Genomic DNA, 24902 nt, shown 5'->3' with positions numbered 1-24902 from the left:
GAGCGGATGTAGGATACGGCACACTTTTTGCCATTTCACTTTCAAACCATGCTGAACGTCAGTCCCTACTGCATGGCAGCAGCAATGCTAAACCCAGCCTCCTCTTGCAGGTCCCCAAACTGGCCACAGAGAAACAGGCTCTACTCTCACAACTTTCCTTAGCTCTCTGTTTTTTTTCCCCACACTACTGTTTTTCTTTTCTCAGTTACTCTTAACACAAGTAATTTTCTTATTTCCAAAAATAAATTTAAATAGTTCTAGCATATAGCTTTAAAAGCCTCTAAAAAGCATGTTTTAGTGGTAGACCATGTACAGTATAGCTTCCATTCAAAGCATACAGACTAGTTCATATGCTCTTCCATTCCTCCCCCCTATACATGCCTGAGGAAGAGAGCTGAGCCAAGGCTTTGCCCCGAGAAACCCCAACAGATGCAAAGTGTTTTTAGCTGAGCAGGGAGGGCTAAAACCTTAAGGAACTACCGTCCGCCTCAGCCACAACCAGGGCAGCTGTCACCCACTGCCTAGCACAAGCCACTACACAAGGAGGCAAACAGCAACCGTGTTACCCCCCGAAAATAGAAAAAAAAACCCCATACTCTTAAAGTTTATTTGCAATAAATGTTCAGTATCATAAGACCTACCATAAAAAAAAAGTGTGCCCTGCATAGGATGTACGAGGCCTCCAGAGCAGAGTCAGAAAAGACAATCTAATAGTCCTCCCTCCTAGACTTTAAAACACAGGAATCCTAGTCCAAAAAGCAAGCTAAAGTAACTGTTTCACCATAGCTACTTTCTAATGTTTTGCATATTTTAAAAAGCATATGAGTTAAACAATGGGCAGGAGAGAAGTTGCCACCATTGTTCTTTTTCCCCAGTGAAACAAAGAAGTTACGTTGTGAGCTAAGGTGTCACGGAGTGCAGGTGTAACCAGAAAAGCAGAATAGATGTTTGAATTCTTCCCGAGGGCATGTTCTTATTCATTTTCTGTGCTGATGCATTTTTAAAATTTAAAAGCACTCTTTTAGACACGCGAGTGTACGACTTCTTAGATATACATAAAAAGAAACTAAATCACCTTATGCTGGTTTGTGCACCCCATCTGTCCTAGGAGGCGAAGGAAGGCTAATGACATAGAAATAATTAGAGAAAGGAAACTCTTCAGTGCATTATACTGGCAAGACTGCTCCTGTCGGGGAGGAATACTTTAGGCCTCCCCTCAGAAGCTACCATCTCTCTTACAACAACTAGAACTACAATCTATTCTGTTTCAGTCATCTACCCATGCACAGCTGCTGTATAAATACCTGAGGGGAAAAATGCAGCTCTAGTTGACTTCGGCCACTAACTTTTCCTTTACAGAAGTGCTTTGGTAAATATGTGACAGTCACCTCTAAGCTTCAAATTCAGCTTGTTCAACAGAACAAATTTCATTAAAAAGTGCTGATTTATTCCATGTAAGATGCCTTCTTGAAGGAAGTCAAACATTTTCAGTGCTCAGAACTGTGTAATTCCAACAGATGTTTAAAGAAATTACTGCTGAATGGGGACAACTTGTCTACAGTAATAGCATTTTAATCCAGATTAATTTCTTTTGGCCAAGTTTTTTCAGATGGAAATACCCATGAAGGTCTCCTTTTGTGAATGACTGCACTAATATCACACACAAAAAAACTATTTTTACAAGCTTACTTTAGATGCATTTGCACAGCTATGCTGTCACAGAAAGAAAATCTTTATTTATATGTCCAGCCTCAGTTGTTCAACATCTCTTGATCACATAATGCAACAAAGAGCATGAAATCAACCTGTAAACTGAGGATGTCTAACAAAATTTGTTTCACAGTTTCAAAACAATTTCATTGTAGATGCAAACCATTAGCAGCAGCAACTTGCCTTGTAAGTTTTTTACTCTCCAGGCTGCCCTCAGCATTGACATACTTTTGATGATTCCATTTGTTCTATTTTTGAAATACAGCACTCCTTCATATTATACTCTCTGGGACATCAAGTTGGAAAGGTATGTTTCTTTAGTCCCTCAAAGCCATGGTTTCAAAAATTTAGTTAGCCTCCTAATTTCTAATGTTTCATATTGAATAAAACTTTTCCATGTTGGAAAGCCAACACAGCAATATTTTAGAGCATATGCTAAGATGCTGTGTGAAATACAAATAATGATGTAGTTTTGGCTGCCTACATGAATAATTACATAACTTCTATTAATACATTGGAATGTACAAATGAACTACTGTGTTCACACACCTATCAGTCCCACACAATAGCCCAGCAAAAGTCACTTCTCGTACCTATATTTAAGGCCACACTCGGTTTTTCCATCAGCAAGCTTCAACATAAACAAGTTTTAAATAAAATTTGGGTTTCCAGGCATATGGAACAGATAGTTAGGGTTAAAAATTATTACAAGTGCTTAGCAATTTTTTATGAGAAACTTAAAGCAAGATAGTTAACAACCAATTTTACATAACGGTTTTCTGCCTTGTCTACCCTGCCAAGGAATAAACAACTATAGCCTCTTTTGGAAATGCACATATTTTGATGCCAATATAATGAGCCACTCAGAATAATGTTTATGTTTTGCTGAGGTAGAAAGACCACCAGCATTAATAACTTGAAACTCCAGACAGCAGAAGATGAACAGATAAACCAGCAGGTTTAGCTTTAAAGCACAGGCAATTTTTGCTAATATAAAGGTTTTAATCTCAGAAAAAGCATTACTAAAATTATTAAAAAAGCTATTTTATCACTGCTTGGTCATATCAAGCAACGAAGCAGAAGGGTACAGTGAATCTTGGCAGAGAGCACACTGATGTGCTTTTGGTGTAAGTCCTGAATAACACTTTCCTCCTCAGAACATGCCTGTGTCCTGATTTCAAGTTCTGGTGTCCAGTGGGTCTGTTTTTAAAAGGATGCTTAGCAGACATCTTGAAGAAACTAAATGCTAATAATGTGTTTAAATGCTGATACAGCAGCTAGGCTGTCCACGCTAAGAAGAAGTTAAGTCCTAGGACTGGAATGTCACAAGCAGGAAAAGGGAAGGGCACAGCAAAGCGCAGGAATCTGTCACCAAGACCATGTCTCTATTTACACAACAGAGCAACACAGAGACACTGGAGTCGGCATCTCCCCCAGATATTGTACCGGCACAGGGTGGAAAAGCAGAGCATCCACAACACAACCACCCTGGTTCAGGTTCATAATAACAGCCCTATCTTCTATCAGGAAACACTGTTGCAGACAAAGCTTCGCCCTGTTGAGATATGCTGTTTCTGACTCTACAGAAAGCCAAGTTGGCAGCACAGCTCCTCCTTACCTTGCAGCACGTTGCAGCCACCTGTGTGCCAGGAGTAGTCAGGACTCAGCTGTTCCCATGGACATCCATGCTGCCCATGGGAGCATGATGCTGACTTGGCATCAAGCACCCCTATAGTCCCTCCCTCCTGCACACATCACTGAGGTCTGGCAGCACAAGGAGGTGAGTATGTGTGGCTGACGGGTGTCAAGGACCAAAAACAAAATAGGAAGATCCCTTCACAAAAAAACCCACAACTGGAATATAGGTGTAAAGTGATTAATAGTTTGGCCTGAACAGAAGTGTGCCTGAAATCCCTGTCAACTTCTAGTTTTTGTGAAGTTTGCTTCCTTCTGCTAATTTCCAACAACAACTAAAAATCTTCTAAGGTTTGGTGCTGCAAACAATTGCACATCAGTAACTTCAGCTGCATAGAGTCCAACTGCAACTAGCAGGTCAATCTCACCGGCTACAATAACTCGCAAAAGTAAAAGCGAGCATAGAATTGCTTCTTCATGTAGTTTTCTCCTTCTCCACTATAGATGAATAGATCTCTGGATCTCACTCAGCACTGTCAACCCAGTGCCTCTTAATGTTTTCAATGGGTGCTCCAAAAGTATTACATTAAAAAAAAAAAAAAGTCAAATAAATGTTAGAATTGTCTGCGGTTTTTGGCACCTTCGCACACACTTCTCAAATTCTTAGCACCTTCTTTGGGGTTTTTTGGTAGATTTTCTTTCACAGCCATTTAAAAACCTTCATGAAAGCGGAGAACCTCATGCCATCCAAGTACAAGAACCGAGTCATTAGAAGAGGACTCAGGTTCACAAACCTAACAACAACTTGCAAGAGAATCCCACTCCCACTCCACCCCCCGCAAACAGTAAAAAACCTAAACTCCCATTGATAAAATGAAAACCGCATTGATGGAGCATTATCATAGAATCATAGAATCACAGAATGGTTTAGGTTGGAAAGGAACTTGAAGATCATGGAGTTCCAACCCCCTGCCATAGGCAGGGACACCTCCCACTAGGCCAGGTTGCCCAAGAAAACCTGTTGGGACTATTGCAATTTGGCTATAAGGAAAAAGCCAGTACAGGACAAGAGAGACAAAAGAAGGAGCAGAACAGTGCACAGATTGAATGTTACAACTAAGACCGGGAGGGGCAGTTTTCATATCATGATTAAAAATGAAGAGGAAAAGGGAAAGACTTTTTTTTCTTTTGGGGCCAGAAGGGGCAAGACAGCTTTAAGGAAGTTTAATTTTGCTTTTAAATGAGCAAAACGAAGCAAAAAATTACAGCATTTAATGGCTTCATTTAATAAAAGTTCAAGCTGTAAAATACTGAGGGTTTGGACACATGCTTGTGACACTTAAGAGCACTGCTGTTGCCTGCCAGTGCCACAGGGTACAGCTGCATGTCGCAACAACGCCATTCTGTCTGCCTGCTGCAGCCAAGCACAATCAGTCCCAACTCCTTTGGCCCTAAGTTGTCTTCACCTTCTCCCTCTTCCCCCTCCCCAGCTATCTCTCTTTTCTTCATTGGATTAGTTAAGGCAGGAGAGAGAGAAGGGGTGTCTGAAACATGCCAAAGCAAGGCAGACAAGCACCAGAACAGATGCAGGAGATAGGATGGCATGTGCAAAATTTCCTTTTCGGCAGCAGTGGACACAAGATCGGCTTAGTAAGATGCTGGTAGTTACCCAAATTTAGCATAGAAACTTCATGGAATATAAAATTAAACAGCATTAAATATAAAACCCCATTGGCTCACAGAGTCCCTGAGCCACAAAATGCTGGAGGCTGGGACAGCACTTAGAAATCTCTCTGGACACTTGCCTTTTTTTTGTAACTCCTTTTCTCAAACATCCGCCCTCAGCATAATGATTCTTACATTCCTAATTGTGCTGCCACGCCAAACCCTGAAGCTTAGCGCACTGCAAACTTGTGCAAGGCAGCACAAAGTCAAACCAAGCTGCACCTCCAATCCCTATACTCCTGCACTGCCACAAGCCACATACCGATTGCCGATACAGGCAATCCAATCGGGAAACTGATTGTGTGTGTCTTTTTCATTTTTTTTTTAACCTGGCTTAAGATGAACCTTAACCAGTTGCCCCAGTAGGGAAATACACTGCTTTGCTGTGTAAAGATATCTACACAAATGAGAGCACATGGGAACTATTCCTTCCTGGAACAGTTTCTGGGAAGTAAAATCACGGTACATTACTCAAGACTGAAATAGTTTAAAAAAATAATTTAAAAAAACCCAACCATATATCAGTTCCTAAAAGAATCCTAAGACTATAAAAAACACAAACTGAGTAATAACTGTAAGCATCTAAAAAAATAAAAAGAAAAAATTATTTTCAGTTAGTGAAGAACAGTAATTGTTTAACAGTCATGCTTCTACGTAGTGGTTTTCTTATACGTGGAAAGATATGCAATATCTGCGATATGCAATATAAAAAAACTAGAACATAAGCCTGATTACTTTCAGAAACTATAAAAAAAATTATTAAAGTTAATGAGATTCAATCCAGCCACACAGCAGCAATGTAAAATGAGATTTTTGACCTTGTAGGCCCCTATTAGTTTGTATAAAAATAATCCTTTAATTTTCTACAATGGTGCTTTCTGAAGCAGCACCTGTCCCTCTAAAACACAGCTTTATTTACAGAACTGTAGCCATTAGGCTTACAAAATTAGATAGACTATAATAAAGCACCACTGTATAATGACCACATAGAAGGGGGACTAGTTTTGGCACATACATCTGCCTGTCAGGAACAGGTTTCCCTACATCTCCTCCTGTCTTATACTATCCTCCAGCTCTGTGCTGAAGTCCTAGACATGATGGTAGGATTACTCCTCAGTAACCAGGAGCCAACAGCCATTTTGGTAATATGCAGGGCCTGTAATGTCTAGGTTCATTTTCCTCCAGTTTTAAGGCCTCTTTTTATTATTTTAAGCAGACTGTCATTATTATAATTTGAAAGTGACCGGCGTGGCGCCTCAATGTTCAGAAAATGCAGAGTCCAAAGGCAAGGCCACAAAAGTCACGGGTTCACAGGAGTTTTGACAGTGGCCAGTAGCAAAGTTAGAAGATGATGCTGCAGAAGACCACCAAAATGAGGATTAGTCTGCTTTATTAGGTGGGAAGAACTCTTATCTAAAACCCTTGTAGGTAGGTAATGTCGTCACCACCTGTCTTGGTTTCAGCTGGAATAAAGTTAACTTTCTTTGTAGTAGTTGCTGTGTTTCGGATTTAGTATGAGAATAGTGTTGATAACACATATTGTTTTCGTTGTTGCTACGTAATGCTTATATTAAGTCAAGGACTTTGTCAGCTTCCCATAGAAGCTGAGAGGGAGCACAGACAGGACAAGCTGGCCAAAGGAATATTCCATACCATAGATATCATGCTCGATATATAAATGGGGGGTGGCTGGTGGTCAGGAATCCATGAGCGCTGTTTGGGATGGGCTGGGCAATTGATCATCGGGTGGTGAGCAATTGTATTGCATTGCTTATTTTGTATATTCTTTCACCCTTATTATTATTATTTTCTCTTCCTTTACTGTTCTATTAAACTGTCTTTACCTCAACCAATGAGATTTTTTTCCCTTTTTCTCTCTCTTCTGCCTATCCTATTCGAGGCAGAGGGGAAATGAGTGAACATCTGCATGGTCCTAGTTGTCAGCTAACTGGGGTTAAACCACGACACCACCCCATCTACATGACTACATCATTCAAACTCTAGCTGTGGATTTGTAAGACTACACTGGAGAAAGCAAACAAATTCTACAATTTACTGGGAAAGAATCACAGAACAGCTCATCTTTCTGCAGCACAATGAACCGTAATAGTTACCTGTTACCTCTGTGCAAGCACACAAAGCAAAACAACTGTAATGACCTCCACAGGTTAAAAAAAAAATCTCTTTCATCAGCTTTAACTGCAATGCTTTTAAAATCTCTGTGAATGCCTCAGCAATCCTGTCTCAGTATTCCACATACTTGCACTGCAGGTTCACCTCTCTCAGTCCAGACAGTGGCTGAGTGAAATTCAAGCACAGATCTTTTAACTTTGAAAACCAAAGAATTTGGTTTTGGTTTTTTCCACATCCAAGAAGAGAAAGTTTAAATGCTAAACAAAACTCACCCCTAAGACCCCAAATCTTTCACAAAAGTTCCAACCACAGAGAAAGTCAATTTCAAAGTTGTGATTAAGGATTACGATGGCATTTTCCTTCCCATACTTGTTGTAACTCTCTGGGTCAGTGTAGAGGGTGCAATCGGTGCCTGACCACCATTCCAGCAACATCACCATCTCTGGAAAAAAGAACGAGAGACATAAAGATGTATGTAGTATATGCAAAGCCACAAATCAGAAACATGTTGAAAAGCATCAATCACCTCAACAGAGCATGGCAAAGAAAGAGCTTTAATGAAGCTGAAATGCTGAACATAAACCACACAGTCACACATCTTGGTACAGCAAGGTGGAGGGGCAGGGGAGAGAATGGAAATAAGGAGACTGCATGGAAAGAGGGAGCAGAAATTTTCCACAGTGATATTGAGAAAAAGGAATTTAATTTGTTTGAAAACTTCAAATTCAATGCTACAAATTATTTTATCAAAATACATAGAATCATCATAGAATCATAGAATGGTTTAGGTTGGAAAGGACGTTGAAGATCATCGAGTTCCAATCCCCCTGCCATAGGCATGTAAAATTAGCATTTATAGCTTAAAATAGTACAGCAAAATAACATGAAGAACAGAACAAACTTGTAGAAGGAACAAACACACCTATTCCTGCCACACACAGGTCCTCATGCTCCTCTAAAAACTGCACAATTATAGACCAGAAAGCAGTTTGGACAAGACACCTGAAACCAGGTCTGTTATATGTACACTTTATACATCACTGTTAACTTCTCAGAAGTAACAGTCGTATGCTCTGCTACAAGTGATGCACTCTACATTTGACGGGGGTGTATCAATCATCCAGAGCAAAGCTCAGACTGGATGAAGAACATCCATCCAACACTGTGGCCAGTAGGTCGAGGGAGGTTATCCTCCCCCTCTACTCTGCACTGGTGAGGCCACAATTGGAATACTGTGTCCAGTTTTGGGCTCCCCAGTTCAAGAGGGACAGGGAACTGCTGGAGCGAGTCCAGCGAAGGGCAACTAAGATGATTAAGGGATTGGAGCATTTCCCTTATGAGGAATGGCTGAGAAAGCTGGGACTCTTTAGCCTGGAGAAGAGAAGGCTGAGGGGAGACCTTATTATGGCATACAAGTATCTAAAGGGTGGGTTGAAGGAGGATGGAGCCAGACTCTTTTCAGTGGTTCCCAGTGACAGGACGAGGGGCAATGGGCATAAGTTGGAACATAGAAAGTTCTGTTCAAATACACGGAAAAACTTCTTTACAGTGAGGGTGACAGAACCCTGGAACAGGCTGCCCAGGGAGGTTGTGGAGTCCCCTTCTCTGGAGATTTTCAAGACCCGCCTGGATGCAGTCCTGAGTAATGTGCTCTGGGCAACCCTGTTTTGGCAGGGGAGTTGGACCAGATGACCTCTAGAGGTCCCTTCCAACTCCAAAAACTCCATGATTCCATGATCCCCAAACCAAAGACAAGGTGGGTGGCTGGCAAAGTGTGCAGAGCCAAGAACAGTTATTAATAGTATAACTATCTGCACATCCCTTAGTTAATGAACTGATGAAGCAAACAGGGGACAGAGGAGGGGAGGGGGAAACAGGGAAATCACTGTTAAATACCTCAAAATCATTCTGGATTGGCACCCAGTTTTGTTCCCAAAACCTAATTGTAAGAAATGGTACAAAAATTGGTAGGAGAGTGAGGACTGTTTAAAACACTGCTGTACTTACAAGCTGGAGAGTGGTTTCTCAGCAGTCTCCTAGTGACTGTCATATAACTTTCACCTTCCTATTTGCTTATCCCATTATCAAGGACAGGCAAGAAGTAGGCTTTGTATTTGTTTTGCTTGTAACTATAAGCCTGACCACAAGACTTGTGAATCAAACCTTTATTTAGCAAAGTCTCTCTGGTCTCGGGCATGGGAAGTTGAAGTGAGTCAGTAAAGCCAACGAGCTTGGAGAACTCTATCTCCACGGAGATGGAAAAATAAAATCTAAAAGCAGTGGCTCTTTTCAAGCAACCCATGTCCTGAGCTGGGGTGACCATAGGACTAATGAAAGCTGTCTGTCAAGATGGAAAAGAAAAGGAGTTAAGGAACACGTTTGCTTCCTGTCAAAGCTATCACAAAACTTCCGCACCAAAGCAAAGGTCTGATGTGAGGGGTTATTCTTTGCTAAGTAAAACATATCCCCTTCTCAGAGCATATCTGTGCCATATTACTGTTTGTGCTGAAAGGATGAGACTTCTCAGATGTTCTCCTGGCTTCAGGCAGGCCTGAAAGCACCACAAATCCTCGTTCACCTCAGGAAGATCAAAACCAGGCCAGTCTTTGAAACACTTCTGAAATCCTGTCAATTTAGGTCCCCTACTGGCCTCAACTAGAGACTGAAAACAGAAAACAGCTAGGAACAAGTCATCTACATTTTCAGTCATCATTAGCAAAATTAATTGCCTGAAGCTTTTGAGTGACATTGTGCTGTACACTGGAGAACAGGCATTAGTGACATGAATGAATTTTATCTAACAGCACTACAGCCAGGCTAAAAGACAATCTCTATTCAAGTAACATTACCTTAATATGATAAAACCATGTTTATAGTACAGATAAATGACTGACTTGTCAGTCTCCCAGCATATTTCTGATCAGGGCAGGTGATCAGAAATAACTACTACTGTGGCAGGAGTACATCTTATTCAATGCACGCTATTATGCCTCAAAACAATAGTCAGAGATGAGGAGGGAGACCTTAACTGCCATATGTTAACCAAACAATGATTTCACTGGTCAGAAACTGATTTCCCAATACAAGTCAAAAGATGTTAATATCTCAGCTATGGAGATACAGAAGTGTATATATGGCTGATTGCGCTTCCAGACTTCCCCGGCCAAGAGCTGCTTTGTGACACACATTCACAATTTTACATCTTTCCAAGGGGGTAGCTTTCTACTAGATTTGTATTGGAAATAAAAGCCCTCCACTACCCAAAACACAGCAAAATTGAATAATAATTGGGAAAAAAACCCCACACTATAATTTACAAAACATTACAGAATCTACAGTCAAATTCTGGGGCAGAACACAATCACAGAAAAGAAAGGAAGTTAGTGACAGGATTAGTTTGTCTTTTGCTTAACTAGGAACCCAATTAAGAGAAGAAATGACTGCCAGATGGGATTTTCTCTTTTTTAACCTCTACTGCCATTAAACCTATTGCCTAAAACAAACAAGTAGAGATAATGACTGTGAAGCCCTCTTGAAGAAAAAGCCAGCTTTACCTGGGGAAAAACAACTTTAAAGCCATCCCACTTCAAGTGTGGGGTTTTATTTTGTCTTTTCCTAAGGAATTCTAACAAAACTAAAAACACATCCGAATCTCGCTACCCAGGTGTGCCACATGCATAGAGCTCTTCAGGTACATATTTTCAGTCTCAAATACATTCCAAAAAAGCATAGACAAAAATATTTCTCTATGTGGTTTGATTCTTCAGGCTTCACATAAGCATGATTTTTGTTTGAATAAATACTGCAGAAGTATGTCCCTATTCGTTACCTCACATGCCCATTTGTCACTGATGTGTTCAGGCAGTTGCTGCAGAAACAAAAAGCAGGCACTGAATGCCTCTGTATTAAATACAATAAATACCATCTGCCAGCCTTTAAGTTCTTAACATGTTTCTCCCCTTCATCTTCCCTACTATTTCCTTCCCCTTCTTCCCAGCTTCCTTTCTCTTTGTGGTTCTCAAGCCATGATTACTAGTGTCAGTTTGTGCTACTCTTGCATCATGTCACCAGCTTACTGTCACAACCTGCTACAGAAATTTATTACCCAGAAACCTGCTGTGGTGGCTCTGCAGCACAAGGTCACTCATACACACTTGCCTTGCCTCTTTCACTGTGTAGATGATCAGTACAAGTTTCCTCCTGTTTGTACACCAGTCAGACTGTATAACTAAAAATAGGGGGGGAAAAAAGGTTCTCTTGTTCCCAACCAGGGCTGGTCCAAGATTTCTAAGGCTTCTCCCCATCCCCTTTCATAAGGTTTGGGAGCTTGAACATCACAACTGAGCTAGTAAATTCACATTCACCCACATCACGGGGGTTCCTACCTTCCAAAGCAACTCTTCCAGTGATGCTTCCACACAATGCAAAGGAAGGGGAAAAACCAAAAGAACTTGAAATGTCTCATCCCTGCTTTGAAGGCAGAGCCCTTGCAGTACGTTACAGCTAGCTTCAGGAGAGGCTGATGGCAGGGAGAAAACATGCCTTCAAATGGCTAATATGGATATTCTGTCTGCTTAAGAATTTTGAAGTTTTCTACCTTTCTGGAATAGAAAATGCTCTCACCCTGCTACACAGAACAGCCCCTACTTCCTGCAAGAGTAGACTGCTTCCTAGCCCTTCACTGCCTAAATCTGAACTGCCTCAGTGCTTGCACTTATAGAACAAATAACTAAAAAAAAAAAAAGTCTCTAAGGCTGACCTAACTATAACTAGTTATATGAAAAACATTTAAGGAAAGAAGGGAAACACACACAGAATTTACTGAGACTTGTTATTTTCCACCTCAAAGTTTTGCAAGAATGAGTCATTACAACAGTTAGCACTGTTAACTTCTTCTATAGAAGTTGTTAGTAATTCCTTTAGCTAACTATTCTTGATAAGCCATGGAAACATTTGCTTACAAGATTAACCATAAAATGCCTATTTTAAAATGCAACTAAAAGCATGGTATTGACTCAATAAGTACAATAATTTGAAGATCTCAAGTAAGTATGTAAACTTTTTTAAAGAGCAAGAGAACTCTCTCCCTCCATGACATTCTTCATTCTCTTTAACCTATGTATCAAGGCAACACCAAGAAAGAGAACTCAGAAATTCTTATGGGAACATATGGTAAAAGCATAGTAAACTCTCCAATACAAATTAAAAACAAGACAAGCAGGCAAACTGTATCGCCATTTCAACGACCAGACAGGGTGAATGGCTGCATGATGAATGACTACACTGCATAGAAGACTGGGGAACACAGGCTGTTCTAGTGCTTCACTATGCCACCTAACCTGACCAGGCATTTATTTCTGGTGTCTACTCCCTTCTTCTCTGCAGGAGCTGTAAGTAATTATGAGGAAAACTTCAAGGCAGGAGTGTGGTAAGCTCGTGTTGATTAGGTACATGAAACAATTGGAGCTCAGAGCTGGAACATTATTACTCATCTACAAGACAAATTTTTAAAGTAACTTATTACTATAAAAAAGCATATACATATTTCCTGTGAGGGGAACAAAAAGCTAGTTCTTGGGAAAAAACCCTGCAGCTGGAAAGTCAAGCAATGTCTTCCTCCTTTCCCCAAGATGAGGGGGTTGTCATTCGTGGAGCCCAGCCAGACAAGGCATCAGCTCTCCAGCTTCAAGTAGATTCCCTCCTGTTCTTTACTCTGCATAAGCAACACATGCAGGTGTGCATGTGAGCATCAATGTGGTGTAATGGAGTAAGCTGGGCCACCCCAAGACAGAGGTCCTGGTCTTCAATCTGTAGGAAAATGCGTAAGTCTAATGGTTTAGACAGAAGAAAAAACCAAAATCCAGCACCACCACCAGTTACCTACTCTCCCCATTTACCCTAGCTGGTGATACACACAGTGTTATCTTTGAAATTCTTTCCCTCTCCTTTAAAGCTGTTTGGCAGCAGAAGGTGGGAGGCTGATGGGAGGAAAATCATGCACACAAATTTTAAAACAAACAAAATCTTTCCCCATTGGCTGCAGGTCTGCTTTTGGAGATACTTTGCCCCAGTCCCCTCGGGAGATCCTGTAAGCAATTAACTTGAATGAATGCAACTGCTTCCATGTGTTACGATTCTTAATTCCCCACCCATCACAATAAGTTACTGGATGTCCTTGCACAGAAAGAGATAACCACAGGCCAGCCCTTTCATATATATTCAGGCTGTGAGACCCAGTTATTTCAGCATTTGCTTGCAGGAAATTCTTTTAATGTACTTCTCATCACCAATCTTATATTCCAACAAAGACAATGTGCTGCTTTTGCCACAAATGACTGGGGTCAGTATAGCATGTGCTGATCAAAGGAGTTAGTACCAACAAACAGTGAAAGAAAACATGCCGCTTGGCAAGTTCCCATGACATCAACATTTGCTTTGTATGGGCATGAAACTAAGCCGTCACAGCTCTTCCAGATGTGTTTTCTCATTGCCCAAAACACCACTGGCTTTTTCCTACTGTGCACAGGAGCATTACTACAGAGGAACCTCTTAGCAACAAAAAAATGGTTACAGTGCATCCACTGCAAGTCACTGTGCAAAAGGAACACCAGTCTCGTTTCAACACTTTAAGCAACTTCCTATATGCACAGACAGTGAAAATAATTTTTTCTTCATGCATCCCTGGCCTACTTGTAGGTTTTGTTAGTTTTAAGCCTGCATATATTTAATTTAAGAAATACCGTTCCTATTTAGCTGCTTTGAGTACACCTTTCCACTGTTAAGAATGGTAAATTATGACCATTAGTTTTATTATAAAGACCTCAACGTGCAGTCCTTTTTGAGAATTAGTTATCAGTATGAGGGAGATGACAGCCCAAAATAAAGTTCAAAAGCTACCAGCTCCAGCTAGCAAGTGATCCCCAAGAAGTTTTTGGGAAGAAGTCACTGATGCTCTTACAGAAGGTGGTTCATTGAGAAGATGAAAAAAACATACATCTGTCCTGAACACATATGCATGTTTTCTGCATTGGTGGATTCATATAAGCGACTTCTGCTTCCTCTCAAAGAAAGCCTAGCCTATAATATACTAAAACCAGTCAGAAGATAGCTAGAAGGGATGATTATGTTATGGTTTCTGTCACTTCCATGATGCCTGTGTACCTACAACAAACACCACTGTTCCACAGACAATACCCCGTCTTTGTCCTGTATCCCTACTCTCCCAAATCTACAGGTACCAGCCTTTGTTCATCTCAAAGGCTAAGGGATTGTTGGAGAAATACTAGAAGTAAACGGTATAATTAACCACTGTAAATAGTTTACAAGATGTGGCCCTGCAGAAAGAACTGGAGGATAGCATAAATTAGACAAAAAAGGGAATACCAAGATAAGCGTAAAGGGAACAGAATTGCTAACAAGGCCAAAGAAGTCACTTGAACTATGAATGAATTATCCTAATTAACATAGTAAAAAACCAGCCCTCAAGTAGGGAAAAATGCCTACTAACAAAAGCCCCCTCCTCATGGAGCCTGTGTAGTAAAAAGAGAGAACGCTGTAACTTTAAGTAGAGACGAGACACAGCAACAACCAATGGGAATGAAGATGACTAAGTGTAAGTGTAGAAAGTATTGATAACTGTTGAAATATATAAATGCTTACCCTGAGCCAACTGGGTGGTGCTAGTTTTGCGGATGAACCACCTGGCACACACCTCGCCTCTGTGTGTATATTGGCTCCTTGTACATCGCATTAAAAGAACCCAGATTTGGGACAACAGGATGAATAGATTAACCTTCAATCGACTGTTCTCAATGTGAATTTAACCTGAAGATTGCAATTTCTCTTTTAAGCTTGAAGAAAGGGTTCTGCATGCAAATCCTTTCCGCTTTTCCAGGTACGTCAACTGGTCTCATATGAAACAATTCTTTTGACTGCAAATCATTTATATTATCCATTTTTCTTAACTCTATCCCAACTGCCTTCAGCCAATCAGACAACATCATCCCAACCAGTAAACACCAGATACGCTACAGCCTCCTGTTAGCCATATGGCCAGGCACTGTCTGTCACAGTACTTCATGATGTCTAACAAACAGCACTTCAGACAAGTAATCTCCACTGCTCCCAAGAAAAGTAGGTTGGGCAGCTTTCCTTAAACCATGACAGAAACGAACATAAGGAGTATCAGGAAAAGTTTTGCTCTGTCCTTACTAGACGGAAGCATCTTATCTCAGCAAGCAGTAGCTGAGATCTGGTTTCTATGAATATTAGATTATGCTTTTTATTAAATTATTTGGTACTTGATGTACACAAACTAGGAAGTCTAGTACGTATGAGCACTGACAGGCATAGAAGTGGAAACATGAAAAGAGTAGGTGAGAAACAATTCAGAAGAAGGTGTTAAGCCTTCTGCAGTGATCAGTAATACAGCATTTGATAGCCCTTATCAGGGCTTGCACAGCAAGTACTTTCTAAAGAGACAACCAAGCAACTTTCATACACTGGCACACAGACCCACACGGGGACAAAGCAAAACACCACCTGATCCATCACACATCCCTCTCTTGGCGTGCCTTCATCAAGCATGACCCTGCATCATGCCTTACCCAAAGGAGCATGCAAGGACTAATTTCTGTATCCTGCTGATGAAGTTGTTGCAGTAGTGATAGCTTGGGTGAACAGTACATACAAGATTATTCCTGTTCTCATTTTGATGGTTAGGGTGGCATATTACTGTCTAAATCCCAAAACAGATGCTTAAATGAGAGCAGGGTGACCTATATTAAGCATAAGAAGGTGCCATCTTAAATTGATAGACTCAAAAAATCAAATCCAATAATTATGGAGTGGCTAAAATTCTGCTCCCAAACTTCTATAAAACACCAAATGCATAGACAACTACCAGGGATTTGATCTCCACAGTTTCTTTTCAAGCTCTTTCCTGATACCAGAAGGGCTAGGAGCAATTTGCTTTGAATAAAAGTTGAGAATAATAAACTTTCAGAAGAAATATCAGCTATTTACTGGACTTACAGCATGTACAAACAGAGGAAAGAAAAGCAACTGATTTAAGATGCAAACACAAGTAAAAAACTCACTAGAAAACAAGAAGAAAAAATTCACTGTGCCACTAGATAGGCACAGTCAGTTAAAGAATGTACTAGTTTTGACCAGGATATCAGAGATCAGAAAGAAACACCTGATACAATTGTAAAATTTTGCATGGTATAGGCCCAAAAAAGAACTCACCTGCTAGCACAGAAAAGGTTAGGAGAGACAGAGTGGAAGTGCAAGTCAGGACTGCGACCTAAATTTTAAACAAAGTATATTTTTGCTTCTTGTTCCACAGTAACTGAGGCCATGATATTTCTTTTTGTGAAAAGACAGCATGAGTAAATCAGGTTGGTTTGGATTTAAATGAATGGGAGAGGAGGGGAATGGATGGATAATCTATTTCACTAGGATAGATCTATAAATCTGTTGATGAACTCCATACTTCATTTGATTATGGAAGCATTTTTTTTCATATTATTTGAGAAAAACATATGTTACGGATTAACCCCAGTCAGCAGCTAAGTCAAGGAGATAGGAGGGCCTCTGTACGAACTATTTCTGAAGAAGCTCAAACCTCCTCGTATGTCGCTACTATCTTTTTTATTCAGAGTGCTGTGGGCGTCAGATCCTCTATACCCCCAGAGGATTAGGATGTTATGATGCCCATCTTGATATATCATTCCTCAAAACTGGATCTCTCATGAAGGTCCTTTGACCCTTTTTTGGTTTATGGTAAAATCAGTTTTCAGAAAAATGTGTCTTATTCTCTTCCCTTTCTCAAACCCTTCCTCAGCTCTGCTGCCCCAAACTTGATGTGACAAAGGGCTGTTGTGGGTTAACCCTGATTGGCAGCTAAGTGCCACACAGCCACTTGCTCACTACCCCCATTCCCAGTGGTACAGGGGACAGAATATGAAGAGCAGAAGCAAGAAAACTCATAGGCTGATATAAAGACAGTTTAATAAGCAAAGGAAGAAGAAAGGGGAAAGAAAAAAAAAAAAAAACAAACCCAAAACAAGTGACACGAAAGCAATCACCTCCCACAAGCAGACCAATGCCCAGCCAGTCTCAAAGTAATGGCTGCCTTGCAAAAAACAGCCCTCCCCTCAGTTTTTATTGCTGGGCAGGACATTATATGGCATGGAATATGACCTTGGTCAGTTTGGGCCAGCTGTCCCGGTTGCACCCCCTCCCAACTTCTGGCACACCCTCAACTGGGTGGGCAGACAGAGTGGGGAAAAAGACAAAGCCTTGATGCTGTGAAAGCACTGTTCAGCAATAGCCAAAACTGGTGTGTTATCAACACTGTTTTAGTTACAAATCCAAAACACAGCATCCTACAGTCTATTATGAAAAAAAAAAAAAAAAAAAACCAACAAACCAACAACGTACCAGACAGACCCAGTACAACTATAAAGAATTCACTTTCCATGATTAAATTCTGTCTTTGAATCGTGAGCAGACTAATGACTACCGCTAATGACTCAGACAGTCATTCAGTCATTCCTAGCCAGGATAAGAGAAATTGCTTTAGGTAAGTAAGAGTGTCCCAACAACAAAATAAACACTTTTGCCCCAGTATCACCTGGAAAGCAAAAAGGAAAACTGTTTACAAGGAAGCAGTATGAAAATAAAGGTAATGTAAAACTCATAATCTAACAAATTTCAACTTGGGGAAGACCCAGATGACCTCCCAAAACACTGAATCAGAGGTGAAATGAAGTCTGATCGGAAAAATAGTTTCAGATTGAGCATGGCATCATGTTTTTAAAAATAGAGAACTGTAGAAACATACTACTAATGCTTAGATTGGTGAGTAGATAAATGATCGGGGTAACTACAGACATAGTAATCAGGCCTCAGTACTAGATGGGAATGAAAACAAAATGAAACAAAACAAAAAAGTTATTCAGAACAGATGTCTGCAGGAGTTGGAATTTAGGAAAACAAACCCTCTATAATTTTTCAAAGCCAGGTCTATATGTCATTATCTGATAACTCTGATTTTATAGACAGAGAGAGAGACTTCAAATCTAATGCATCCAGGCTATACTAAGCCATTCCTATGGTAAAATGAAAGAAATTGCTGTTAAACCAAAGAGAAACTGAAGATTAGTAAACAGCCGTAAAGGAAAACTAAACTAAAAAATGCAACTATCTGTTTTTGTTGTCTTTCAGTCAATCTGGATAAAGAAGGATCTCCTTGAAATGTTTCTGAGGACTAAAACATTCAATACAAATTAATAAATTTTGTAGATGATACAAAGTCAGAACACACTTGAAGAATCAGATGACTTTGAGAGTTAAGGTAACAGAAATGGAATTAATTTTGATAGGACAGATCATTGCATGATGCCTTGCAGAACTAATAAAATAGAGCCTCATAATTTGGAAATAACAGAGGAGTGAGATATCTGGGAACGTTAGCTTGCCACTGAAAGTTTCTGCTCAGTTCATATTATGCAGCTCTAAGGAGAAAGATGTCAGTTTGTTCCTGGAGAGAAAGGGAAAAGTGCATTGCACTACTGAGATAATTTCTGGGCCAGCACATCAGTACCAGACATCCACACTCAGGAAGGAAAAACTGAAACAAAGCAGATGCAGACCAGGGCTATCAGGATGACCGGAAAAGAGAAAAGCTTGGCTTACTCAAGCTATCTAACAAATGCTGAAAGAGGATTGGGTTGCTCCCCACAAATGTGGCTTAAGGATGAGGGAGGTTGACAGTGCAGAAAAAGAACAATGTAAGCAAATACCACTAGCACAAGAACAACAGTGTCTAATGTGACTGAAAATATAGTTATTTGATTTTGTGAAGCTGCTTCTAATTGCTTTGGCAGATTAAAAATACCTAACAGCTTTATAAATTGAACAAGATTAATCTTAAAAAGAGTACATTATACTGCTGCTAGAAACAGTATGAATTTTCTTTCAATGACACAGGAAGTCCTTTCTAGTCCTATTTCCTGTCATTAGAAAAAAAGTAAGATTTTCCAAACAGACTGTCTTATTGTGATGGTGTGCTCCCCCCCTCCCCAGCCTGACCTTATTTCCTTTAACCCCGCCTCAGCAATAAGCACCCATGGTGGTCATAAAGGGTGCATCTGGTCATGATGGCAAAGTGGATTTGGGGGAGACAGATAACAACACAATAGCCAAGGGCTAACTTGATCAATATGCCCACCTAACCACAGTAACGATACTGCGGTCTATATGCAAATATGACTATAAATCAATCATCTTACCCCTATAAATAGTGAATAGCCCAAGAGCCCGATGAGCTGTCCTGCACAACATCAGGCTGCATGCCAGGATCTCCCCTTGAGTAGGGACGCCTCTCAAGGTTACTCCTTGAGGTTGAAAGATTCCTTGCCACAACAGATCCTCAGTGAGTGATTAACAGTATACTAAACTTTGAAGCTTCACTAAGATTATATCTTAGATTGATTATGCACATATAATACTTTAGACATAAACTGTTGACCAAGTCTGGGACTAGGATTGGATCCAGCCACACCTAGACTCCTCTCTCAAAAGAAGTTTAGAAAGCAAGGGGGTCTTCTCTGAACCTTGTGACTCAACGAGAGGGTCTCCCTGACAGTTTTGCACCAAGTGTACCTTGCCATCGAATCTTGTTAAACCACTGTCACATTTATTATCAAATTTTGCTAAAATCGCTAGTTTATATCAATAAATATATTGCTGTTTTTCTCTTATGAGTGAAGTGCATCAGTCCATACGTGACACTTACAAATCAATGTCTTCTCTCTTCCATCACTGCTTGAGAAACACACTGCAGAGCTATGCTACCACTGACTCCAAGGACCACTCAATGGACGAAGAGGAAGCCAGTATGTTGCAGCAATATGCTAAGACTTCTGTTTAAGCAGCGTAGTACCAGCCAGCAACCTTTCCCAAAGGAATTTTCAGCTGAAAATCACCTTTCAGGGGGCCAGGAACTGAAAATTTAAGTATGCACAAAAGCAAATGTGAACTAAATTAAGAGATGTCATAGTTTTAACTTGTATTTATTCAATCACAATTGACTTATTTGACATAACAGATCATTAGCATTTCCTTAATTATAGGGCTATCAACATTGTCCATACTTAGGACTCATACTTTCAGTCAGAACAACAGCCCATATGTTCATATGACCGGGTTTTTTTGCCATATGCATTGCTTATATGTACTAATTAGATCAGTAAAAATTAGGAAAGTTATTTGACTCAAGTGAGTCATCTTTAATCCACATACTTAGGAAGGAAACCTATTTTCACATAATTTCTCTCCTTCAAGCATGTATTCTTACAATAGTCTTAATTTCTACATAAGGCAAGTTTATTCTTTTTAGTTTCAAAGCAAACAAAAATTTGGACTTTGGAAAGAAAGCATTTCAAAACAAAACGGCACATCAAGAGAGAAAATCCCATTATTTTTGTTGCTCTAAATCCATGCCTTCAACTTGTTTAACCTGGGTTTTCAGTTACTTATGAGAACAGATGTAAATTTGTCTCAGAGAAAAATGACTGATGATAAAAAAGACTACCAGTTGCCACAGAAAGCAATCTCTAGCACAAATTGGAAGAAAAATTAATTTGATTAGGAAACTGAGCAAAAGGTAATTTAAATCCTAAGAAAATTTGCAGTGCTTTGACATGAAGCCTCTAGTTACACTAAGAGTTACATTTCACAGAGATGTAAACATATAAAAAGAAGAAATTACCATCTCTGCGGAACAGCAGAACAAGAAAACTAGGGGTAATGGCCCCTAAGGTTTCCGTACTTTTCCAACAATATTTGCATTTGGCTTTTGATTTCAGAGAACTAGCGCACTCATAAGAAATACCCACATATTACCAGAAATAATATGCTACAAACAATTTATTTTTAGGAGTTAAGTCAAGGCAGATAACTTCTACTTAGTCTTCTTATGCATAACATATTCCATCTGAATTTCAGGACAGGAAACAAAAAGCTGACTGAGCACCTGTATTATATCAACAGAGTTAATGGTGAATAGCCACGGAACTCTATCACTTTGAGAACGTTGTTCAGAACAAAACCATTACTCATTTTTCACTTGCATTCCATGAATTCCCTGTCTCTGCCTGTAATCTTACAGCATCTCATCACGTGAGGTCTTGAGAGACAAGAACTATGTCCCGGTGCTTATTTTAGCTTCTTAATCCCTAACAGTGACTTTCACAAAGTGTTCTTTAAAGGGACAATAAGGTCAGAAACTACAAATCAAAGAAATGGCTTTCATGAATTAAAAATAAAGTACTACAGATCAAATATACCTATCAAGTACACAAAGCTGTGATTTTTTGCACTGAATGTAGTGCATAACCCCTCAAACTGAAGTTATCCTAATACATAATTATACAAAAAGCCCCACTTTTTCTTACCAAAGAATGTCATACACATCAGAAACAGTACATTCTGTTAAGACATATACACAAAGCATACAACTATATTACACCACAGGCAAGGACAACAGTGCCTCTCAAATCACAGTTAGTTTGATTGTGCTTGCATTAACATTTCCTCAAAATGTAAGTGCGGCAAGAATGTTAGAAAAATAATCCACAGGCTGAACCTCGCAACTTGCACAGCCATCCTGCAGCTCATGTGCTCCAGCAGGCAAGGGTATGAAGAAACCACTAACTTGCCTAACCTCTCGCTGCTCAAACTAAAAGGGTGCCTACCAGAATAAAGCATTACTGGCTTCCTACTCTGTAGTCCCAGTGACTCAATATAACACTGCAGAAATACTGTGCAGAGAGGTAACTAGCTTCTTGCTTTTGCATGTGTGCTCCAGCAGTGTTGTACTCTTAGAATTATTTGCGTTGAATAATTTTCCCAGGAGACATAGGTTTAGCTTACAGGGTACATGGCAACCTTGTATAATCATCAGGCTCAGAGTTTACACTCTTCTATTCAGTTTCCAAAAAGACAGCCTCTGCCAGTTACAAAAGGCAGGCCATGCTTCTCTGGTAACCAAGACATTTTCCTATTCAATGCTTTGCAAATTATGAAGAGCAGCAGTCAGACATACCATTTCAAGCAGGTAGAGAAGGAACAGATATTGCTTCTTTTAAAAGGCAGGATCTGATTTGTCACCGCAGTAACAAAATAAAGATCTGTCATGCAAACAAGGCATGCATGTGTCAGGAGTAGAGCGGCATCACAAGATCAGATGCATATGCACTATTGATATTTCTTTCAACTTTATCACAAGTATTTCTAGCACAAGAGACTCACAGAAAAAAAAAAAAAAACACCAACAAGAAAAAGTTCAAGATTTAAGCAGGGCATACAATATTGAGCAAAGTGTATCAAGTACCAGAATTTTCTCCCATGAAAAATGGATTAAAACTGTACAGAAATCCCAGAACGAAAAAGGCAGCCTATTGCAAGAATCTGTGATTTCCTTGAATTTAGCTAGAGAATTCCTTTCTGAATGATCTTTACCACTTTTGTTGCCCAAATTTTCTCAAAATACACAGGACCCACGTGACTCACTGACTTGGATGCAGTGTTTATCAGCTAGATCAGGTGATGCAGACAACGTTATCCTCTTCCCATCCTCTAGGCCATACACACTACAGATTTACAACTGATGGAAATACTCTGATTTAAATCATCCAGGCTGACATTTTCCCTTTGCATTAGGAAAACTTACAGCTTTTTAAGATCAACCCTTCTCGATGTTCATCTGGATTTCACACAGGACTTCAGCCACTTGAAATTAAGAGAAGGACAGTAATAACCCCAGTTCTGGTTGCTATATCACACCCATCAAGGGCAGACTGCAGAGTTGTTAGGTTGCCAGCTGGCACTGTGCCTGAGGTCTTTGAGGTTCTGTGCAGGCCATTTGGATCTTCTCTAAAAGTCTTGCCTACAAAGCTGGAGAGCAGAAAGCCAGTGCAAATAAACACTATTTAGCATTTGAATTTACCAACCTTATTTGAAGGCTTAGACAATAACTTCCCGTGTTATCAACACTGCTGCTTCAATGTCTTTGCAACAGCTTGCACTGCAACAGAACCACGAAGGGACAGGAAGAGCCTAGAGGTACTCCAGTGCTCTCTCACTATGGGCCTGTTACTTGAAAACTGTGTAATTTTTACCAGTTCAGATCTTTCTCCAACCGGAATTGCCTTGTAGTCTGATAGGAGTGGAAGAAGCAATGTCAGCAAGTTCAGCTGAAGGACAGAAATCACTCATGACCTAGGTTGCTGCGAGCATCATTGCTTCCAATTTTTTTCTGGCTGCCAAGACTGAGAAGCTTGTGAAAAAACACCACAGGAGCAGAGGACAACACTCCAGCCAGATGGCATGCAAAGGCCCCTCCAACAGACTGGCTCTGCGGGATGAAGCTTCCATGGAGGCTTCCACATGGAAGAACTCAACCCAGAGTCCTCCAAATCCATATGTTGCAGCACATCATATCACTCCTTGACAAAGTACAGTAGTGGGACAAGCAAGCAGATCCTAAAGTTCAGCAAGGAAGACTTTGGTTGATGAACTTTGTGCAAGAGGTACATCCCCCTGCACAGAACAGGAGGGAGCAGAGCTGCTTCTCCACAGGGTCCAGGAGATCAAGGGGTCAGCCCCAAACCTGAAAAGTGTCTCTGCTTTTAGCTAAGAAAAAAATAGCCAAACAGCAAAGGAAAAATAAATCTAAAACAAGACTCAAAACTGTTTTAAAGTACACTTTGATTTGCAAACCAGAGCTGGACACTTACTAAAAAAAGCCCACACAACTCAACAAGGAATGTGGACAGGAAGGAGGGTTTCATCTAACATCCCTAGGTGGGGGGCACAGAGGGAGCCCTAGGTGGTCCACAGAACCCACATGCCATCACTCAACTTTTAGATGTAGAGAGTGAAGGGAGGGCACGCAGCGTACAGAAACAGTCCCCAGGCAAGCACGCAAGGCAGAATTCTTTTATAGAGCACAGGGCATGACAGGCTGCTGAAAGCGGAGCTCACTGATAATTGCTCAAAGGTATGATCTACGTAGAGGTAGCCTGTGACTGACAAAGAATAATATGCTAAAAGGAACACTTCATAAATGTGCAATTTGGAATATTAAAGCCCAAACAAAACTACCACTTCAAAATGATAACAACTACCTCCTCCCAATACCTAGTAAAATCCCTCAACATAACTTCAAGATAAAAATCACAGATGAGGAGAGGATGATATATTTTGTAGTTAAAAAACAAACCAAATAATTAACCAAAGCCAATTGTAGCCCCCCCAGCTGATTCTGTACACTGTAAGAATCAAATGCAACTTCAAGCTGAAACGTGACTTTTACATTAGTCATAAGTAAACATTAGTTCCTGAAGATTGATGGTACACAGGTTGGTTTTTTTTCCCCCTACCTCCTCCCTCCCCCCCAAATATAAACTGACATTTACTTAAGTTGGCCAGATCCTCAACTGGCATAAAAATAATCCTCTACTCCAGTGTAGTCACTGTTACACCATGCTGAGTTACACAAAATAAGGCTTAGACTCGTCATACTCATTACAAAGCTAAAGCTTTATCTGTGGTTTGATCTTCTTGGCAATTTAACCTCAATGTTTGCTTAGCCATAGAATTAAAACCTGCATGTGCACATGTATGAA

At 40.2% G+C, this 24902-nt stretch overlaps 1 protein-coding gene across 1 annotated transcript in view; it reads right to left on the bottom strand.

Annotated features, from left to right (window-relative positions):
• AGPAT4 (1-acylglycerol-3-phosphate O-acyltransferase 4) overlaps positions 1-24902 on the bottom strand; it is a gene marked incomplete at its 5' end in the record, with an annotated part of 69922 nt that overhangs the window by 29899 nt on the left and 15121 nt on the right. Inside the window, one exon of the mRNA XM_082481176.1 lies at positions 7476-7645. Coding sequence (XP_082337302.1) covers positions 7476-7645 — 170 coding nt within the window. The remainder of the gene's footprint in view (positions 1-7475; positions 7646-24902) is intronic.

The sequence above is a fragment of the Vanellus vanellus genome (assembly GCF_965231255.1).
Source record: "Vanellus vanellus genome assembly, chromosome: 3".
Taxonomy (NCBI): Eukaryota; Metazoa; Chordata; class Aves; order Charadriiformes; family Charadriidae; genus Vanellus; species Vanellus vanellus.
This window is presented reverse-complemented; position numbering and strand designations above follow the sequence as displayed.